The sequence below is a fragment of the Chaetodon trifascialis genome, chromosome 12 (assembly GCF_039877785.1).
Source record: "Chaetodon trifascialis isolate fChaTrf1 chromosome 12, fChaTrf1.hap1, whole genome shotgun sequence".
Taxonomy (NCBI): domain Eukaryota; kingdom Metazoa; phylum Chordata; class Actinopteri; order Chaetodontiformes; family Chaetodontidae; genus Chaetodon; species Chaetodon trifascialis.
In genome coordinates, this window is record NC_092067.1 from 7,924,783 (window position 1) to 7,946,915 (window position 22,133).

Below are 22,133 nucleotides of genomic sequence, written 5' to 3' on the forward strand. Positions count from 1 at the left end.
TTGCAGGTGTTTGTTTTATATTAATAAAGATACTGCAAATCTCGACATCTCATCGATGCACTTTCTGCGATACGACTTTGTACCCCTAGATGGCAGAACTGTGCCCAACACCGTTGATAAATGTCGATCATCAAGACAGAACAAGGTGCTGAAATGACACACTACGACTGATGGTATTCGAATTTTCATTTATTTACACCTTTCGTTCTCAATTTGTTAAAATATTTATAGAGGTTTTCTGTTGGTCTGATAAATTGAATGTTTTTAAATTAAGTTAACACAGGTTGCATGGGGTTTTGTCATATTATGGATACTTTTGATGTTGAAGAAAATACATGGGTTACTGCAGCAGATAAAACAGTCAATAAGCAATACATTTAATTGATCATTAATTTTAAAATGGTTGTGTTTCACTTGTCATTTGAGACATCCCACTGAAAACCATGATTATGATTTAATTCCCATGAAAATACCTGAATTATCATATTCCCTGCAGGCTAATCTTCCAAGACTTCTGTTGTTGAACAGTAAAAATAAAAATGTGATATCATGATCTAATAATTAAACGACGTGAGAAGCCATTCTTCTGTATGATGACCACTTTTACTTTTAATAGTCTGTACATATTACTGATTATACTCCTGTACTTTTGAATGCTGAACCTGGTTACATCCTTAAAGTGGCATTGCCACATTTACTTCAGTAAAGGCTCTGAATGCCTCTTCCATTACTGTAACACAAAGTTACTCTGCTACTTTTCACTTCCAATACCAACTCTTTAATAAAACACCTGTAATGTATGTCATAAAAAGTACAGGTCGGCCCTTTAATGACGCACAGTTTACGCACTTCCCGGAAGTGCAGTGGGGACACAGGCCCCATCGATTGAACACAACTGCATACATAAGCATTTACTAATAATAAAGCTCTGTTTGTATGTCATTTTCATGGAGTACTACCGCTAACACATATGGAGTGTCAAGAGGAAAAGCCTATCATCTACACTATGGAAAACAAGCCGATTGTAACATGTGAGTGTTCATTAAGAGGAGACGTTCAGTCTTATTTTTTCTGGTTTGACAGTTAGCAACCTTAGCTATGTTCATTAGCTCGTTCAGCTAAGCTAGCTGGTACCCTTACATTAACAAGCCTGGAGACACTGCGTGTGTGTGGCGATTGGTGGTTTATTTGTACTTGTCAAGGCTGCAATATGTTCATATTTATGTTGTGCTGCACCACTGTCGCTGCTAAACGTTCTCATGAAAAGCGGTATTTCTCTCTGCTAGCTAGTAGCTACTTTGATGAACAGGCCTAGCTAACGATAAAACGTCACGGCTAGTTGCTGCAGTTTGGGGAAGGATATCACCTTGTTCCCCGCTGGACGGCCACAGTTACTCTGTTAGCACTTCAGACTGTAGTCGCCACATGATGTGTGGGCGTCGGGGTCAGTTTTCCATTCATACATCTTTAGAGTCTCATGGAAGCTTCTTGGAGGGGTTATTTTAGGAGCCGGGCTCTTCTAGTGTTTGGCAGCTCCAGCTCCATTTTTAGGACAGAGTGATCCAAAGGTGCCTCAGTACAGGAGTAGACAGCGGCACTGTGAAGCCGGAAAATTAAAGAAAATCATGGTGTAACAGTTGGCTAACCAGTGGGATTTGTTGAAGGACTCAAAATCTAAGTCACAGGTTGCCCCAGATGGGATCCAGGGAACACCTGCGGGTGTCAGATGTCTAACCCAGTACGCCTCTGAAATCATCATTGTTACATTTGTGACTTTTGCATGGATGATTAGATTCAGACACAAGTATTACTTACAAGTTGTATAACAAACATCATCGGCTTTTAGGGCACATATATGCTCGTCAAAGAGTAACTAACCATGGCGAACAGTGATGCATTCTCTGACCTTAGCAAAGATGGCAGCCTAACAGGTTAACTTCATTTCCTGTTGCCAACTGTTTGTTCAAAGATAACTTTGAATTTGCTGCATTGTGGAGGAAATTATTTTTGAAATAGTCTTTTTTTAGGTTGTGGTTTTCAAGGTTTTCAATGCAAATTCTTATCTCTAAACTGATAAGTGGACAAGGGTGCTTGCAAGTCAGAATATAAAAGGAAACTAGTGGATTTTATTATTAGGTTCACTGTGAAAGTCACCAGTTGTCTAAAGTTAGCTGTGGAAAACGGTTACATATATTACATGAATGACCTCGCTTTACACTCTCTGTGTTTATGATGATTGTGCTGGAGATCATTGATTGAAATCACATGCTGGCTAATTGGCACTCAGAAATTAGCATGGGCTAAAACATTGAGATTCAGGTTTATGAATAAAGAGCTTGCATCAGTGTTCGGAGTGTGTGGCTCTCTGCTTCCTCTGGTTTTAGTGGTGTCTCCAGCAAGAGGAGCAGTGTTTTACTATTATTTGACTTTGTGTGTTAGATGGAGTCACGCAGTCACAGGGATTATACTGTTGTTTGCTTTGCGGCGTTGTTTGGTAGCAGTTTGTAATGTGAACATCCAAAGTTCAGTTTTGTTATTAGTATACTGGAGTTTTAAGACCCTGAAAAGATTAATGACATGCGCTAACACACATGTTAACTACAGGTGGATGTTGTGGCATTTTAACAATGGCGTTCAGCTACCAGTTCCAGGTCAGAACAGTGTTTGCTGGCAGCCAGCTGTGACTAGCTCATATTTAGTTATTTTGTTGATTATACATCTAAATTACTCAAATGTTTTGTCTTATGGCGTATGATGCAGTAATTACATGCCACATAACAAGACTCTACATCCAGTGATGCCTTGGTTTTGTCCAAGTATTAAACAGTGGCCAACAAGACTAATTGATTTACAGTGCTGTCAGATTGTGAGCACAGAGAAATGCATTGGCCCAACTCCAGCACTCTGGATTCAAATAGACCTCACTATGAGGTTGAAGTGCTGACATCTGTCTTGCAGGATGTTTGATGGTGTTTACGTTCACACAGGCTGAACAGTGTTGAACTAGAAGTTGTGTTTACCCTGGGAGGCTATTCAGAAAAGGGGCTTTTTACATGGTGCATTGGATGTGGCCCAGTTTCAGCATAGTTTGAACAAATACCTCAGTGCTACAAGTCACTGTTACCAAGAATGGCAGTTTGAGCATTTCTGAAATGCGCCGGTGGCAGTGAAATTGAAGGGAGTATCTTTACCGTTGTGCTAGATTTAGGTTTCTACCAGTCATAGGTGGTGAGGTGACAGCCTGGTCAACAGGACTTGTGTTAGTTTGGAGGATGGACCACCTTCAAAAGTGGATCTGCACAACACAGAAGGCATGTGGGAGAGAAGACTATCTGGCTCACATTTCAAGAAATTCACCAGCCGAGTCCTACAACGTAAAACCTGACTCTTGAGTCTTTTATAGCTCTTGCTGTGTGTGTGTTAAAATGGCTCAGACTCTGTGCACTTGGGCACATATACCGTGTCATCTCTGTGGCACGGAGATGACACGGTGATGAAACAGTGTCTAAGGATAGAGGGTGTTAAGCTGGCCTCAACTCTGAAACTGAAAGCTCTTTTGTCATCCATCATACAGCAGAGGGTTTGATTCCTGCATCTTAAAGAAAGATTGATCGAGATGATAGATCACCAAGATGTATCACACCATATGAAGATGTGGTGCTATTTTCTGTTCTCAGCGTGAAGCTTGCCAAAGCATGATAGCAGTAGAAAGCATGAAATGTGCCCAGACATGTGAATCAATTGCGTTACAGAGGTAGAGCCAATTTTGGAAGCAGGCGTTTGCAAGTCGGCCATCAGAGAAGACAGAAATAATCAGTATACCAGCAAAGATGAGAAGGAACAATCGAATATTACAATCGCGTTTCACTTGGAACAGTTCCCCCTAAATATGGGATGGTGCTCCCAGTGTTATTTAGTTAATTGGTCTGGGTCTTTATTCAGTTGTAAATGACAAAGCAAGTAAATTAAAAACAGCAACAATTTGGGAACAGGCCGTCGTGTTCCCTAGTCATACAAAAGAGAAGTAGAAATTTCAAAAGCATTTGAGAGGAAATGTGTCTTTGTGTTTTTGGAAGATGAGAATTTATGCTGCAAACCCAGACTTAGACCTCCATCAGTGGTAAAGCTAGTTTACTCGTTCGTAGAAGCGCATCATGTAGCTCCACAGGGCTGTTAAACAGGAGAGAGCAGATAAAGAGGCAGAGTGCTCCACAGGATGTCGCTGCAATGTTTGCTAAATAGATGCACTTCCTGACACAGTTTTTACCCCAGTCATGCTGCACAATCCCATGATTTCTTCCTGACCCATGGCTGTTTTGGAACTTCACCGTGTTGAGTCTGAAAACATCCGCGCAACGATCGAGTGACAAAAGCAAAAAGGAGATGGTGCATGTTTGCACATAATCTGCTCAGTGTTTTCTTTTACTTTCTCTTTGTACCCCTGATTATGTGCAAACTTAAATTTGCCCAAAATATCCTCCATGTCCCTTTATGCTGAAACCTTGAGTAGTCAGATGTGAAGCACGTATCTTTTGCCCAATGTTTTTAAGAGGACATGAGAATGGCTAGAGGTTAGATTTCAGTTTCCACGTGAGCTATCTGGATTCTTCAATTCTGAGCGCATTTGTAAATACTCTTTGTGCTGCCCTGTTCATCACAGGTGCCGGAGACCAGAGCTTGTTTACGTCTCTCTACACCTCGTTGGCCCAGCAGCTTCCCAGGGAGCCAATGGAGTGGAGGAGGTGAGTACTGCCCTGCTGAGCGCATGCCTAGTAATAAATATCACAGTAAGCTCTTACCTTCAGTTTTGCACTGCAGGTGAAAGGAAACTATGTAGTGTCATAGAAAAACGGCTATTTTACATGCTGGGTTTTATTGTCAGTGTTTTACTGTAACAGAAAGTTAACAGCAGTTTGTGAAGTTGCTAATCAAACAGGGAATATACTTCTAAAACAGATGGAATTGTTTATTGTAAATCCTTGATCCCATGAAACTCTGCTTTCTTTTTCTGTGCAGGACGTACGGCCGTGCACCAAAAATGATCCACCTTGAGGCTAATTTTGTCCAGTTTAAAGAGGAGCTCCTCCCAAAGGAGGGCAACAAAGCTCTCCTCACCTTCCCCTTCCTCCACATCTACTGGACTGACTGCTGTGTGAGTAACTTAAAGGCGTCGTTTGGGTTTTTGAAGTGGGATAGTACCAGGTACCTATCAATAGTCAGTATTTTATCACAGTAGATGGTGCTCAACACACCCCCAGTTTGGAGAAGCAGACAGGATTTAAGAAGCTAAGCAATGTTCAGCTGTAGACAGGAGACAAGAAGGCCCGCCTAAAATAATGGTGAAGTTTGTTGAGGCAGACCTTTTTTTAGGTGGATAAAACATATTTTGCTGATGACCTCCTGCACAGCAATACATTGCTTAGCTTCTGTGCCAGCACTTCTCTCTGCTTCTCCGCACTGGGGGCATGCCATCAAGCATCTACTGTAGCAATGCACTGACTATGCATAAAAACAACTCCACTTCAAAATACCTGAACTACCTCTTGCACGCATGCACATGCACACACCAGCAGCCTCAATCATTCAGTCACTCAGTAATGTAATTGGCAACACAGGGAAACATTCAGGAGAGGCCTGTTTTGATGTTTTGTAACTTGCAGCTCTCCCAGAGACACATATTTTGTGTGTCGGTACAGTCGAACACCCAGTACAGATAATGTTAGTGTGATTATTTTCTGTGTTGTCAGACTGTTCCAGGAATAATGATTTGATTTGTCATCAAAGCTTCTTCTTCACTAAGACTTAAAGACTTAAAAATGTGCTGCTGCAGAGAGACTTTGGATTCAGTTACTGTTATATGGTCATTGTCATGAGGTTCTCTGACGGCGTAACTACAAAGACACATCAACGAGAACACTTTCATTGTGTGTTCAGTTATGTTTACATACATACTGATTAATCACAGAGAGTGGTGGCAGCGACACAGACTCTGCTGTTTAGTGTGCTGTTACCTGAGCGTGAATCTTGATAAAGTTTGTTTGTTGTGTTTCCATGTGCTTTGGAGGATAGGCAATGTCTGCTTGTTTACCCTCTAAGAATAGATGAGTTCTTATGGAAATCCTAACCGGACAAAAGTGGGTCACAGACAGCTCCGTATGCAAGATATGCAAACTCATAATAGGAGACATATTCGATATGCAAGTTCACTGAGTTAAGATCATGGCGGTATAATGCTGGCACACATCACTTGAGAAGCCTTATTTCTGCTGTCCACACAACACTCTATGGAAGAGGATCAGCTTTGTGTGGATGGAAAGAGAAGAGAATATGTTTTTCAAATATATCTGCATTATTGTGCACATGGCCTTATTTGATACACCTTAGGAGCCTGCAGCCTTGACATCTACTTGAACTTGCCACTTTATGAGTGCTCAGGGAAAGCAGATGGGAAAAACAAAAAGAAAAAGGGAAGCAGGAACTTGCTGCAGCTGCTGACTGAGCACCTGGTTAGCTGAAGGAAGTGCTGTCATCAGCTCGTGACTCATGACGTTTCCTAAGGACTACTATGCCTCTAGTGTGGCAGCGGTGATCCTGTGTGTGTATGCAGTACAGAAAGAGGAGGACAAGCAACAGATTTATTTGTTTTTGTTGTCCGATTTTCTTTGTGTTTAACACATTCACATTTAATGTGTCTTTAATACCGTCTGGTGAATGAAACATTTTCAGTTGTGTTAAAATTTAACATTTCTAATCTCACTGACAGCAGATTTTTTTATAGTGTATTTCTTAAATATGGTCAAGTTAACAAAACTTTTGTTTTGCAAGAGTTTTTCAAGGTTTTAAATGTAAAGCAGAAAAGTGACAAATGTAATTAGCTTAATTTGTGCACAAACACACACCCATATAGGTGGCGCACATTGTATTAGATTGCCCAGTTTCCCCAACCAGTCCCTTCTCACCAGTACTTCTCTTATTTAAAGGGGGATGGTGTAATTAATTGCATAAACTGTGCAATGTAAAATGTTACAGGTTATCCTGCTGAAAGAGTTGTAACAAAGCTAAATGGACATTCAGGGAGAACATAGTCTGCGCGCATCCACACAGTCTTGACAGTATAATCGGTCTGAATGCGGCAGGAAGTTAGTGCTGCCGCTTCCCCTTCTTTTTCTACAAGGAGCAGCAAATCTGATGCTCACAGCACGATGCAGGTGGTGAGGACAGGTGGGCTGTGACCTGGACAGGCAATAAAAGCACAGTGCACTGACTCATCATGTCTCTGTTTGCATGAAAATAATGTGCATTATAGGCAATTTGGCATATGTGGAAATTAACCTCACATGCAACTTCTCCACCAACTTGTTAACCTTGTGGACACAACAACAACAACAACAACAACAACAACAACAACAACAACAACAACAGCAACAAAGGAAGTAAGCAATAAAGACAAAGGATCCATTCACAGTTAGCTGACTGTGGGTGGGAGTGGCATCCTTGTCAAGTTGGGTCAGGCTGTCCTTTAAGAGGCCAGTCAGACAGAGCTCATCAGTCAGCATCACTGGAAACACCTTTTTGGGGTTTCCACAGGTATGTACAGGCGTTACATGAAAATCAACGCAAATCTTCAGTGGCACAGTTAAATAAATACTCGAATAGAAAACAGACCATCATTTCTATGCACATGTGATGTGACGCTGTGTCATTCAAGATTGACAGCCCAGGATTGATCATACAAACTTCACTCCCAAAACACTGAGCAGCACCAGGCCTTCACTTCCTCTCCTTGTCAGTGGACGCTGTTACATAATAACTGACTCAACATATTATTTCAGCTCTGCTCAGATGCAGCCAGTTTAAAACAACATTCAGCAGCCTCCAGGTTATTAAGTTTACTTATCACAACATAAACTCGCTGGCCAACATTCTTTTCATAGTTTCAATCCTCAGATTTCATCTGATATGGACACTTCCTCATGCGGTTTTACCCAGCGATTATCAACTAGAGTTTTCCTTGCAATTGTCCTTCATGTGTATAATTTTCATGTTTTAACATAATTCTGGGGCCAATGAGACAATCAGAGTGAAGAATAATTATTTTCATTCATACTTACTTCATGCTTCATTGCAGGACACAGAGGTGTATAAAAGCTTGGTGAAGGAGGACATGATGCGATGGCAGAACAGCTTGCGGGCTCATGGCTCAGCAGACTGGGTCATCATCGTCGTGGAGACCAATGATAATAAGAAGAAGAACAAGACCAACATCCTGCCTCGGTCATCCATAGTGGACAAGATCCGCAGCGATTTTTGCAATAAGCAGAACGACAGGTGAGGACAGTCCTCCCCTATAAACGAGATGATTCAGGTGAAATTAGCATGAGATTGAGCAACAGATTGTCTTCCTTCGCAAGACATTGTCAGTGCCCATTTCCTCCTTCTGCTACAGTAACCATAGTCAGTACCTGCTGAGTTTAAGAAAGCATGTTGATTTAACCATTACCTGAGCGTCTAAAGGTGATTGCCCTTTGTCGCAGGTGTGTGGTGCTGTCGGATCCTCTGAAGGACTCCTCTCGGTCTCAGGAATCCTGGAATTCCTTGCTCCTCAAGCTGCGAACTCTCCTCCTCATGTCCTTCACCAAGAATCTGGGCCGGTTTGAAGACGAAATGCGTACCCTCCGAGAGAAGCGCACGCAGCCTGGCTGGAGCTTCTGTGAATACTTCATGGTCCAGGTACCCAGAAAAACAATGGACTTTGACTTGTGATTGGATTGGCTGCCAGGAAAGAGAAGTAGCCGTGTCATGAGTGAAGCTGAAACGGCGTGAAAACTTGCGTGCCCCATCACTTCAGCTACAGATTTTATATTCACTGTTTCTGTATCTTTAAATACAGACAATTAGAATTAGTTTGCAGTTGTGGATTACGGCGCACAGTTCAGTTGTGTCTCACATGTGTATGTGTGATTGTACAGGAGGAGCTGGCCTTTGTTTTTGAGATGCTGCAGCAGTTTGAAGATGCCTTGGTCCAGTATGATGAACTAGATGCGCTTTTTACCCAATATGTCCTTAACTTTGGAGCTGGCGGTAAGTAACCACCCTGCACATGCATTGAGGCTTCTCAATGAAGATAAACATTTTCTGCTCCTGGTTTTGGTCTGACCCGTCTGTTTCTGTCCCCAGATACAGCGAACTGGCTGGGCTCATTCTGCGCCCCAGTGCGCAGCTGGAGCGGCTTGTTGCTTCGGCGGCCCATTGACATGGAGAAGAGAGATGGGATCCAGCGTGGAGAGGCCAGCCTGTTAGATCTGAGGAGCTACCTGTTCTCCCGACAGTGCACCTTACTCATCTTCCTTCAGAGGCCCTGGGAGGTCACCCAGAGAGCCCTGGAGCTGCTGCACAACTGTGTCCAGGAACTACGTCTGCTGGAGGTAAATCGACTCTGACTGTGCCATTTTTTTTCATGTACAGTTTTCCTGCATAGCCAATTATCAAAAAAGCAAAATCAAAATTTGTACTCAAACACCAAAAGTGTCTTACATAAGTTCAGTGTTTAAGTAGGGAATGTTTAGATTTTACTAGACAAAATAATTAGGAATAATCATTATTCACCCTGATGGATGGACAGCGAACCTACATCAAAAAACAAAATTGGCGTGTGTCAGTGTCAGTCATCATACTGTTTGTTGTTACTCATGTTGTTCAGGTGTCGGTGCTGGAGGGGGCGCTTGACTGCTGGGTGTTTCTCAGCTGCTTGGAGGTTCTACACAGGATCGAGGGCTGTTGTGATCAGGCTCAGTTAGCTGCAAACTGCTCCCACACTGTTGGGCTGTGGGCTTATGCGACTGACAAGGTAACAGAAAATACAGAACCCTTAACACCCAACTATGCAGGAACACACAGAAAATGAGACTTATGTCCATCAGTGTATTGCCCCAGTGCATGCTGGGAGGGTTTTTAACACAGCTGCCTCCTGTAACTGTAATCACATGATCAGCACTCATCACAGAAACACTGAGCGTGGTTTCAACTTTACTCATTGTGCTTGTATTTGAAAATAGATTAATGATAAAGCTCTTAACAAAACTTCATCCAGGATTAACAAATAAATCCTCAAATTGCTTTCAAAGAACCACATTCATCGAATGAGATTAAATAGGATCATTTTAGCCTGATAACATCATGTTAGCATGAATTAGTCACATTTGGAGAAGATTGAAGACATTGATCTTGATGGAAGGAAGCTCTCATTACAGATTTTAACCTTTTTGAGGGTTTTTGTGGGGTCTTCACCCCTAGTCTGTCTCTATCAAGCTGTTGTGACTCTTAATAACAAGCAGGCAGTATCTCATAAAATAGTTTGTGTTTTCAAATCAAATTCTTTATTCTTCTTCCTTTCTGCCCTCTCCAGCTGAAGTCCCTGGGTGAACACTGTGGCCTGGTGTCAGAGAAGGGACCCACATCTGAGGACCTGAACAGGACTGTGGATCTGCTGGCTGGACTGGGAGATGAGCGGCCTGAGACTGGTGAGTTTTCAGGCTCAACCAGTCAACACGTAGATTATGACTTGCCCTGTGCATTTACACCTGGTATGGAAAAGTGTGAGCTTGTTTGACCAATCACATTGATTAAGGCCTAATGAGGAAGGCCGACTGAAATGTTCCTCTGTCTTCCTCCATAGTCAACAGCTTGCAGAGCCCTTACAAAAAGCTGAAAGAGGCCTTGTCATCTGTGGAAGCTTTTGAAAGGCACTATCTTGTAAGTCAGTTTCTTTCCACAGCTCGGTGTTCTATTTCAGCAGTTGGCAAAACAGGAAGTTAACACACATTCTCCGAATTCCCATCCATAAATCGTTTTTTTTTTCTGATGTAACATCCTGGAAACCTTAGAGGAAACGGTTCAGTTGATCATCTGTCTCCTCTCCTCTTCCCCTCCCTCCCACCTCTTCCTCCACCACCTCCACCTTGTTGGCCACTTCTTGCATCAGGAACTCTCTCATGCTGCTATGGAGATGTACAGGGCCATCGGCCGGCTGAGGTCTGCCAGACTGGTGGGAAAAAGCCTGGCTGAGTTCTACATGTAAGGAAACCTGCAAGTTCCATCCGGGTACTCATTGGTCTCAGAACTGTCTTAAAGGGTCTACGCGGCCATGCTGGTGTTCTCGTTTATTCTGCCTGATTAGGCCTCTCCTCTAGAGCTGGCAATCAGTCACTGCTTGTAAACACCCACACACTCCTGAGGAGAGCTCTAGTCAGGCAGAATAAATGTAAACACTAATGTAGTACGATGGCTGTGACAGCGTTTTAAAATGAATGCCATGCTGTGAATGTGCAGTAGAAAGCAACATTTCAAACACATTTCTTAGAGGTTTAATTCGTCATGCAGTGACAGCTTTCTTTTTGCTGTGTTTAAACATACTGTAGATTGAAGTGGCTTCAACCCAAACGTATGTGAGGCCTGACAGCTCGTGGTAAAGAAAACAAAGTGAATTGGGCCTCTGCTAGTGGCTGATCTTTAATGTCAAGTGACACCATGTCTATATGTTGTCTGCATTTACTTCAGTCTTTAAATTTGACTTTATTTTACTGCTAAGTAGCATTAAGACAATTTGTAGACAAGCGCACATTCTGTGAGTAACCTCTTTTTCTATAGGTATGAGAAACAAGGTGATGTATTTGTGCATGTTTGTTAGGAGGAAGGGGGACCCTGAGCGGGCAGAAACCTTCTTACAGGAAGCCCTGAAGTCATACGTGTCAGAGGGATGGAGCCTCCCTGTCACTCACACCAGGAAAAAAATCGCTGAGTGTCAGAAACTGCTGGGCAGAACTGAAGAGTATCCTTCAAGTCCAAACACAGACTACAGCCAGATATGTCCAGTTATGTCTAGAATACATTTAAGAGTAACCTGAAGGCTGCAGAATGGGCCTGTGTGCCTTTAAGTTTTAACGCAAAAAAAAAAAAAAAAGAAACATTATTATTATTAAATAGTTTAATGGCATCTAAAGTTGTTCAAATAGTAGAATCTTTAATATTGTGCTGTACATTTGACACATTAACACAGGAGTCAGAAATATGTCTGTGAGCTTTAAGTTGTTGTCGTCGTATTGTGCCAGACAGGGTTTAAGCAGGCTGGACCTCAGGGGGCTAAATGCTTGGGCATTTGAGAGTCAGCGAGGACTTCCTGTGCTGACTGGATGAAGTTGGTGTTCTTGCACCAACGCACTGTAGTCTTTGGTTTCCTTGACGACCTGCCGCAGCTACCTGCAGACCAGTGCCTTGTTGGCTGGTGATGTGAACCTGACCACGGAGGAGAGGAAGTACTTCTGTCAAGAAATTCTGACCTTTGCCGGCAAGTCTGGAGATAAGTGTAAGTGATCATGTTTAAGGTTTTCTGTGTGCCCCCTTTGGCCTAAACCTACTAACCCTATTTCTACTTCAGCTCACACCATTACTACAATTTTGGCTGTTCTTTTGTCTGTGACTGCTTTTAGTTAACAGTTAACCACTGTTCCAGACAGTGTGAGAGCTCAGTTCAGCTGCAGGCTACAACAATGCTTTTGTTATGCTTCAGCTGTTTAATCTCTCTGCAAACACATTTTAATATTGCGTAACAATGTAAACAGTCTTATTTTCTTTGTAGTTGGTGACTACATGACATGTAACGGTGATTATGCACTTTAAGGTAGCTCAGTATTAGTTGGAGGGAAACACCACTTTGTGTTGGAGCATTCTTCGCTCCAGCCTTGACCATTGATTTCTCATATCAGCCCACCTCATGGTGTGTTATCACTTAATACTCATTCCTTAGCTGTATGTGTTTGCAGTATTTTTATTGTAGGCATTAACTGCAAAGCTCTGTACTTCCTTAACACCACATTTTATTTTCCTCCACAGCTCACAAAGTAACTCTCAGCATGGGTGTTTTCACTCAACTCACACGACTACAGTTCCGTCCGGCCACCGCCTCGGTGCACTCTGGAGCCGTCCTGCAGGTGGAGCTCACTCTGCAGTGTTTGATGCCTGTGGCGGTGCGCATACAGCAACTAGCTGCTAGCATTCACTTTGACCTGGAGCGTGGAGGAACTAATGGAAGGTCTAAGGGAGCTCAGAGACAAACAAACCCAGGGACAGTAGAGTTTCTCCAGGCTAACTCATCAGCGGGCCCCCCCACCTCAGCTGCTGGCCCCCCTTTAGAGCTTGATGAGATTCAGGACAGGAGTCCTTCGGACAATTCTCTCAACTCGGCAGGAGTGGTGTGTAAAAACACTCATCTGGTCATGCGGCGTCATGACAGCAGCTCACCACCAGACACGCCCAACTGCGTCAGCCCTCCTACTGTTGCCATGAAGGAAGGAGCGCTGATGCTGAAAGTGCAGGATGTAACATTAGAGCCTGGGAATAACAGCATCATATTCACAGCACCAGTAAGAGCCACTTTGCTGCTGCTTCAAATGAAAAAACAAAAAATGTGACCTTTTAAAAATAGTTATCTGGTGTAAATGGTGTCTTACATTCAGAAGGAGACAGGAAATGATTGTTTTTTAATGCGTGTTTTTCACTCTCCCTCTCCTGACCTTTGCTGATCTGTTTCATAAAATGTATTTTCCTGCCCTCCATCTTTCGCTATCATCTTTTCCCATTTGTCTCTATAGAGTGGACAGCCAGGCACTTACACGTTGCGTCAGCTGTATGCCATGGTGGGTCAGGTGCAGTTTGTGCTGCCTCATATCTACCCGTCGGTTCAGTATGAAGTCTATTCTCAGGAGCCCCAACTGACCGTGGAGCCTCTCTCAGGTCTGAACCTTTAAATAATGTGAGACAAGAATATTAACATCTGTGGTTGTCGTGTGTTGCGTGTGTCACTGACTGCAGTTGTGTTTCTGTTTGCAGAGCCACTGCTGGCTGGTCTGCCACAGATTGTGAAGTTCACTCTGTTGACGGGTCACTACGCTGTGAAGAAAGGAGACGCTCTGCAGCTCAGCAACACAGACACCATGCCCATCCTGCCCTCCACCAGCTGCACCGCCCGCATCAGCAACCCCACTGCTGGTCAGCACACAGTCCACCAATTACATTTATCTTCTTCTAAACTAAAACTATTTCAGTTTTGTGTCGAGCTGAACTTTTCCTGACAGTCGCTCTGTCTCCTATCATTCTGTCCCTGGAGTCTTTGTTGTGCACACGACCACATGCAAAAACCATGTGTGAAATGTGGTTATGCATCTACATGGCCAAGAAATCTAGTTTCTCCTGCGTAAATCTACCTCTGTTAACTGCTTTTCTTGTAATCAACCGAATTTTCTGTGTAGATGTTTATAAAATCAGGTTCCTGCAGAAAGCTGATCACAAGCAGATTTCTGCATGCCTTCAAACACTCTGACTGACACATATACAGCTTTAAAGGTCTCATGGCTTCCTTTTCTGTCCCTTTCCTCTTCAGAGTTGGTGGGAGAAAGCGTCCTGTCCATCCAGTCTTCTGAGAAGGTGACCAGCATCAGCTTGCCCCCCACCCCTCCTTACCACACTCTGGAGTTCCAGCTGGAGGTTCTGTGTGTCATCCCATCTGGGACCGACCGGCCCCCCAATGAGAGGCTGACCAACGGAGAGGTCCGCCACCGACCACGCAGCTACAGTCACCCTGACACACCCATGACCGCCATCGACCAGAGGGTGAGGCCCTCAAACAAATACACACTTTGAGATAAGTTGCTACTTAGTGATGGAGGCATGTCATGTGTCTGTGGGTGCAGCTCACTATATGTTCAACCATGATCTCAAGGCTTGGGCGGTATCTATACAGTATGTGGTTGCTCTATCAATAGAGAATTAACTGTTTTGAACAGGCTTTTCATTTTAGACAAAAAAATGGTGCCCTGGAAGATTTCCATGTCCCAGACAAATGGGAGAAATTCCAGTCAAATATTATCTGCATTTATGGACCCTATTTTCCAGTGTTTTTGTGTCCAAGTGACTAATGGAGACAGTTTTTCAAATTGGTCCAGTATTGACCAAAAGCACTGCAGCCAGCAGCCACAAAAGAGGCTGCAATGTAATTCCTCTGAGTGTGAGTCTTTGCACACCGTCTAGTAAAAGTGTTTGTTTTTGCCACTGACAGGCTCAGATTGGTGTAATAAAAATAATATTAATAAGTGTCTGGCAGCATTAAGAAAGGATCCCTGCAGAGTAAGACCTTGTTATTAAAGAGTAAAATCCTTTTCGTTTAACCAGAAGCAGCCGCTGTGTCGCTCTCACCAAAGCCACCAGACTCCATTTACAAAAACAGTCATTTTATCATCATAAAAGACGCTTCATTGAAACTCAGCAGAAACAAAATAAAAATCTTTGTGCTTTGTTTGTCCAGTGTTCCAACAATCACCAACTCTGGTTTGGCCAAAATAAATCCTTAATTCAGACAATTACAGGAAGAGCCGAAATACTTTCACATCTTACTCGGGAATAGTTTTCAGCAGACATCATGTCCGGCAAGATTTAAATATGTTGGACCTCAACCCCTCAAAACCTTTTCCCAGTATAGAAAAAAGACACACCAAAAAACAACTAATTACCAGATTATGAAAACTCTGATTTTGATCAGTGATTAATTAATACGTTTTTCAATCAAAATGCCAAAAATGTGATATTTCAAGGTTCTCAAATACTTGCTGTTCTTCTTGGTCTTATATTACATTAAATATTTGGGGGTTTAGGACTGAGTACACGTGCGTCCCAGCAAGGAGGTTGCCGGTTCGATCCCCGGGTCAGGCAGGGCCTTTCTGTGTGAAGTTTGCATGTTCTGCCCGTGCATGTGTGGGTTCTCTCCGGGCACTCCGGCTTCCTCCCACAGACCAAAAACATGCTCATTAGTTTAACTGGTGTTTCTAAAATTGCCCATAGGTGTGAGTGTGAGCATGAATGGTTGTCTGTTTGTATATGTTGCCCTGCAATTGATTGGTGACCGATTCAGGGTGCACCCCGCCTCTCACTCGTTGACAGCCCCCCACAACCCAGAGAAGGGATAGTCGGTATAGACAATGGATGGATGGATGGGTTTGGGACTGTTGATGATGCCACTTTGGGTTCTAGGATGCTGAAACATGTTTTTTTTCAACTAACGGATTCATCACCCAGTGATGAATCCGTTAGTTGAGAAAATAATCAGCATATTAATCTGCAACAGAAATAACAGTTACAACATTTCAGAGGCTTAACCATCATCAACCAGATGAACTACCCTCTCCTTGTAACTTGGCTAGTTAGCTGTTTTGTCGCATGTTACTGTGAGGGATTTGATGGAAGTCTTGCTGTTGTCCGTCCTCAGATGTCCATCGATTGTCCATGGTCGATCTACTCCACACTGCTTGCCCTCACCTTCTACATCCCCTTCAAGACCAAACACTCACTGCTTTCTGCTGGTAACAGGTGAGCCTCCATTCTCATAGAAATGCCTGTACGTGTCACAAAATAAAAAAATCACATTCACGCTAACACTGGCTTTCCTACCTAACCTCGCTCACAAGATGGTGTCATTTTCTATTGTTGAACCGACAAAGTTTATGTCATTCTTCGTGTGTGTTGACCTGGCCCCACAGGAAGTACATCCAGGTGTGTGTGCAGAACGTGTCGGACGTGAACTTCACGCTGGCAGAAGTGACGCTGACAGAGAAGCAGCACACATCACTGGAGCTGCAGTCCCTCAACACTAAGAAACAACAGGTGAGCGGAAAAATATACAGTTTTGTTCTTCACCTGCAGAAAGAGGAGCAACAGTTCTCCGTCTGTCACATAAACAGCATTTTCAAATTCATCCACATTTGTGCTGATGCTGTCAATATATCTTTCATGTGCTGATTTTGTGTATCTAAGCTCAAAGCTGCATCAGCCATGGATTCATCTGGAGGTCTGCTTTGTTTCTGTTTGTGTGTGTAGCTTTTGTGCAGTAAGCACAGCGTGTTCTGCCTGTGGGAGGTGAGGTGGAAGGACGACCTGCCCTCCTGTCTTCAGTGTGTTTTCTCAGCTGACTTCTCTCTGCTCAACCAAGACGCCCCTGCCTTCAAACCCTTCCACTACCAGTTCCAGCTCGAGAGAGTCACTGTGAGTCCACAGCTCAGATATCAAGTAGCGATAAAGCTAATGTCGCATGAAAACATGCATATACTGTACTGTACTCTAGATTGTCTAAGCACCAAAAATAACCTCTGTTTGATCTCGTCAGACGTTGTACAGCGTGCGAGCTGAGATCTTGCCTCCTGCTGGTGAGCAGCACTGTCGCTCTGGTTTCCTCTGCGGGCTGCAGGTGTGTATAACACGACTGACTGAGCCTGCAGAGGGAGAGCTAGCAGAGGACAGCAAGACTGACAGTGATGGCCTCAAAACCACCAAGCTGATGTATGAAGGTATGTCTGGAGGGCGCCTCATCGTCTCAGTTTGTTAAAGGACGAATCAAATCTGAGCGGAGGGAAGGGGGATTATATCAGCGTGAGTTACCAGCTGATAAAGTCTTTTTCCAGGAACATACGCAGTGAATGAAAACTTAGTTACAAAACATCATTTTAAGCTCTGGTCATTTGTGGTGAAGTGATGAAAAGAGCCTTTATTTACTAAAATGTTCTGGAAATGTATGACCTGAGAACAATAAACTGATTTGTTGGTGCATTGATTAGTCAATTGACGTAAAATGAATCAGCAACTGTCTTAATAATGATAATAAAATAAGCTGTTGTTCTCGATTCAGTTTTCATTATATCTGACATCTAGTAGACACAATAATCCGCTGAATGAAAGACATCATTGAATTGGCTAATCATTAAAGGAAGTAATCATCAACTGCAGACAGATGTTTATATCAGATGTTTGCTATAAGCGCAGCTAAGACTCATCATTGCCAATTAATTTTCAAATATTTCTTGAAGATTGATCTGTGTAGACGAACTTGTTTTTGTGTGTGTATGTTCATCTTTTAGAGCCATTAGTCACCAACTGTAGATCAGACAAAACATCAGTTCTTTGTGACTTCAGTGTGTGTGTGTGTGTCCGTGTGTCCACAGTGGCTGACAGCAGCAGTAACTGGGCAGTGTGTGGGAAGAGTTCAGGGATGGTGTCCATGCCCCTGACGGCCAGCGCCACCCACAAGGTGCAGATCGAGGTGATGCCTCTGTTTGCGGGACACCTGCCCTTCCCCAAGATCAAAGTGCTGAAGTACCTGCCTCACACTGCAGCAGTGGCCATCCAGCCAGACGCCGGTAAGACCACAGACCCTGTGTTCTTTTCGGATTTGCTGTCATCCCACGTGTTGAGTTGCAGAAAAAGCTGGGAAGACCACCTTCACACAAACCTCCTGCTACAAAAGAAATAATGAATGTGGCGGTTTTCACAGAATTCAAACACATTTTGACTTGTCTGTTTCTCGCCGCCCTCAGACAGCTGCGTGGAGAACGACAGTCTGTCCCTGCTGGACAAGACGCTGGACGACCAGGCGGACACAGCGAGCATCCGCAGTCGGGGCAGCGTGCACTCTGTGGGCAGCGGCGACCAGCAGCAGAAGGGCGTGGCCATGCCGCGTCTGGAGCCCTTCAGCCCCGGACAGGTGTTCAACCACAGCCACACACGGCAGGTCCTGGTGCTGCCCGCCACCGACGACCACATCATGGAGGTCAACGCTACATGACCCCGGTGGCGAGACCTCCCGCCCCCTTCTTACAGAACTGAACCCAGGCCCTGGTGGGACTCTCCTGAGCTTTTGCTCCAGGGCAAATCGGGTCCATGAGTCCATGTCGAAGACCGCTGCAGGTTGCCGGTATGGGCTCACCCCTAAGCATGAAACGTTCACATCACTGGAGACATTACGGACTAGACAGTGACGAGCCAATGACATCTGCTGATAAAACGTAAAGATTTTTCTTCGCCATACTTTGTACATAGCTCATTGGATGGATTTATAGTTATAAATATATAAATATATATGGACTGATCGCTCAGATCAGCCCCTGTCGTGCTCCTTCGAACTGAAGAATAACAGTCCTGATTGTCCCATGATGCACCAAAGCCCTAGATGTGTGTACGCCTCGATCAGCTACTCAAGTACTGTAACTTTGACTGAGTGTGTCCAGATGTAGGCGCTGTCCCTGTGCCTCTCAAGCTGTCGTCACTTTTACATTTGACACTTCGGCCTTGATGGTTATTTTCAAGTCGCTGAAATAAGCTGCTGTTTACTTCAGAAATGTAACACAAGTCAAAACCACAGGTTCACAAAGTTGAATGGAGCTTTGGAGACATCTTTGACTTTGTTTGGGTAACATAAACACAAATAAGCCTCAGCAAACATGTTAAAATTGACTTTTCTTTACACTACAGGAGATATTTTGGTATCAGCAGGATGGAAGAGGTTGGCAGGCTGTCATTAGTGCCAGTCTACAGAAAGGTTTTTCATTGTTGCGTTGTCATGTGAAGAGTCCCAAATGGATAAAATGGAAACATTTAAACTAAAACAGCTGAGTTTGAACTATTGTTAGTGCTTGCTAGATGAATCAAACGCTGCATCCAAAGTCGGCTTGCCTTCTTCATTGATAACTAGAGCCTCAGTCAGCAATAACTGAAAAGGTCAGAAATCATCTGATTTGTTTTAATGATGAATTCTGGAAGCATTCCTAAACTATTTCCTGTAGTGAGTTTTATTCAGATTAAGCATTCTAAAAAGTGTTGCTCCTGCTCCACAGCGTCCAGAGTTTAGGTAAAATTACGATACTATATTCTACATGTTGTCTGCAGGGAAGAAAGGTCTCTGGTGATTATGGCTAAATCTTCAAACATGCTGTAAAATTTCTGGAATAACTATTTATTTGGAATGAAAACAGTGGCTTATTTTCTGACTCGAACGCAAACATGGGCACAGAATTCTCCAATATAAAAGCATTGATGACCAGAGGGGCTCAGTCTAGCGGTGTGTGTCGTGTGTATCTGTTCAGCTGTAGTTCTGTGTATGTGTGAGGGTCTGTGTGTGTCTGTCTGAGTGTGTGTGATCAGGTGAGACTTTCAAACAAGGATCAGCCAGTGCACATTACTGTCTTACCTGTCAGTGAATTGTTCATATACAGTGTGTGTATATTTATTCTGTGTGCGTGCGTGTGTGTGCGTGTGTGTGCGTGTGTGTGCGTGTGTGTGCGTGTGTGTGTGTGTGTGTGCGTCGCCAAATCCACGTCCGAGCTATGCACACATACTGTTCGGTGTTTGGTAGATGAATGAATCAAGTCATTACTGGATTTTTTTGTTTCATTCGTTTGAGAGGATGAATGTCAGCTACTATTGCCCCCCACCCCACCCCCTGCACACACACAGTGTAACTACAGCCTCCTGCTCTACTTTGACCACTGTACATACGGATCTGTAAATAATGAATCAAATCAAATCATCTTTGATTGCCAACTATATTAAAAAATCATTGGAACTGACTCCATATATGTTCATTTCAGCCTGTGAGCTGGAGGGCGACTGTTGAACGTCTCACTCTAAAAGCAGGATGCTGCTGTGACACTCCAGTTCCAGCAGCATCCTGTCTGCAGGGATTTGCTCCCATTCAGGCACAAGAGCATTAGTGAGGTCCAGCACTCCTGTTGGGTGGTAAGGTCTGGCTCACAGTTGGTGTCCCAGCTCATCCCAAATAGCGCTGGGCGGGGTTGAGGTCAGAGGTCTGTGCAGGCCAATCAAAACTGTGGAAAGTCCTTTGTGCACCAAGGTATTACGTATGTGGACAAGAGTTTCAAAGTTTTGGACATATTTTGGAACATAAAGACAAAACATGCACTGCTCAGCGGGTGGAGCAGAATTATCTGTGGAGGTTCAGTGAAAAATCAGCTGTTGGAAGTCCAAGTGTCTCATATTCAGGAAAGCTTTGCAGCTGCTAAAGAAAAGGTCGAGCTGCAGTTTTAGCGTTGTGTGACGTAAGCGGGAATCAGTTGCAGTTGAAGTAGAACAGTGATGACGCTTAGTGGGAAGGACTGAGCTCAGTACTAAAATCTGTCGCTCTCAACGGGGGGGTCAGAGCCGTCTGAGAGGTCTCAGGATGAATCAGGGATGAGAAAGAAAAAACATGCAGTCTAATTTTTTGTGAAATAATGGATGTCTTTACTGCTTCAGGCACGTGACAACCTGTCAAACGTCACTCTGAAATGCTTTGGTTGAGTTATGAACTGGACACCAGGTGGCGTAATAAACTCACTTCTGGAGCAGATGAAGCGGTGGCAGACCTGTTGAGGAACACACTGCAGACCTCAGCTCTGAGCCGGAATATTGGTGAATAGACAGTCAGTGAAGCATCAGGCGGACATGACCTGCTCTCCACCTCCACGTGTTTATTTTTTAGACTTTTTTCTTTTGTGTTAAGTTTGGAGCTTCTCTCCCCTCATCTCATGTCTCATGAGTTCTTTGGCTGTGGATGAAGCAGAAGCACTGAGCTGTCTGCACCACTGGAGGAGCCAATGTCCAGTTTCCATTACTTTTTTTCCCCTCTATTCTATTTCAGGGAAACTGGCAGTATATGTTGTTCCTGTCTTTAAAAAAAAAAAAAAAAGCAAAAACTTTTTAGGTATGTGGCTGAAAGTGCCACAGAATTCAGGAGACAGATCTGTGGTCTGCAGAGGATGAATCCTGATGATGTTCATGCAGTGCCACTCACTGATAACATCCTGATTAGTCCTTTGTTCCCAGTGAAAACTGTTAACAGTGAGGTCTTAAGAACAACCTGAACCACCAAGGCCACAGAAATGTACTGATGCTGCTTTATTATGGCAGGGACAGAAGATCTGAACACTTCAGACAACAACGGTGGTATTTTGAAAATGATCAGTTACTTTATGTGTTTATTTCAAAAGGAAGTATCTTCTTTATTTGGGTGAAGTGACCCTTTTATCAGTTGAACAGCCTGTATAATTCAGACTGTGGGCTTTTCCGTCATATCAACAAATCTCTTTGTTTGTTGATATCTGAGGACCTTCGGTGAGAACCCGCCCCTCTCACCTTAGGCCCCCTGTCTGTCTGGCCCCTGCTCATTAGCATAATTATGCAGCTGCACACCGGGAGGTTTCACAGGTTAAAACGAGCGTCCTGCGTTACAGACGAGGGGCCAACAAAGCTGAGTGCAAGCAAAC

At 43.7% G+C, this 22,133-nt stretch overlaps 1 protein-coding gene across 1 annotated transcript; it reads left to right on the forward strand.

Moving 5' to 3' along the window:
• The first annotated feature begins 834 nt into the window (after positions 1-834).
• trappc10 (trafficking protein particle complex subunit 10) lies at positions 835-20,437 on the forward strand. Its single transcript, XM_070976174.1, has 23 exons — positions 835-1,031; positions 4,661-4,742; positions 5,017-5,152; positions 8,129-8,328; positions 8,535-8,730; positions 8,970-9,081; positions 9,178-9,425; positions 9,701-9,847; positions 10,406-10,520; positions 10,676-10,752; positions 10,982-11,073; positions 11,687-11,827; positions 12,252-12,361; positions 12,889-13,418; positions 13,647-13,788; positions 13,885-14,043; positions 14,435-14,664; positions 16,313-16,413; positions 16,584-16,707; positions 16,921-17,085; positions 17,207-17,387; positions 18,039-18,233; positions 18,411-20,437. The coding sequence occupies exons 1-23, from the start codon at positions 971-973 to the stop codon at positions 18,656-18,658; spliced, it is 3,792 nt and encodes a 1,263-aa protein (XP_070832275.1). The 5' UTR covers positions 835-970; the 3' UTR covers positions 18,659-20,437.
• Positions 20,438-22,133: the final 1,696 nt, after the last annotated feature.

Excerpts from the sequence above, each read along its gene's own strand:
- trappc10 (XM_070976174.1), top strand. The coding sequence starts at position 971 with ATGGAGTGTCAAGAGGAAAAGCCTATCATCTACACTATGGAAAACAAG. Across the intron at positions 4,743-5,016 it reads GAGCCAATGGAGTGGAGGAG|GACGTACGGCCGTGCACCAA; the intron begins GTGAGTACTGCC and ends TTTTCTGTGCAG. Across the intron at positions 9,082-9,177 it reads CCTTAACTTTGGAGCTGGCG|ATACAGCGAACTGGCTGGGC; the intron begins GTAAGTAACCAC and ends TTCTGTCCCCAG.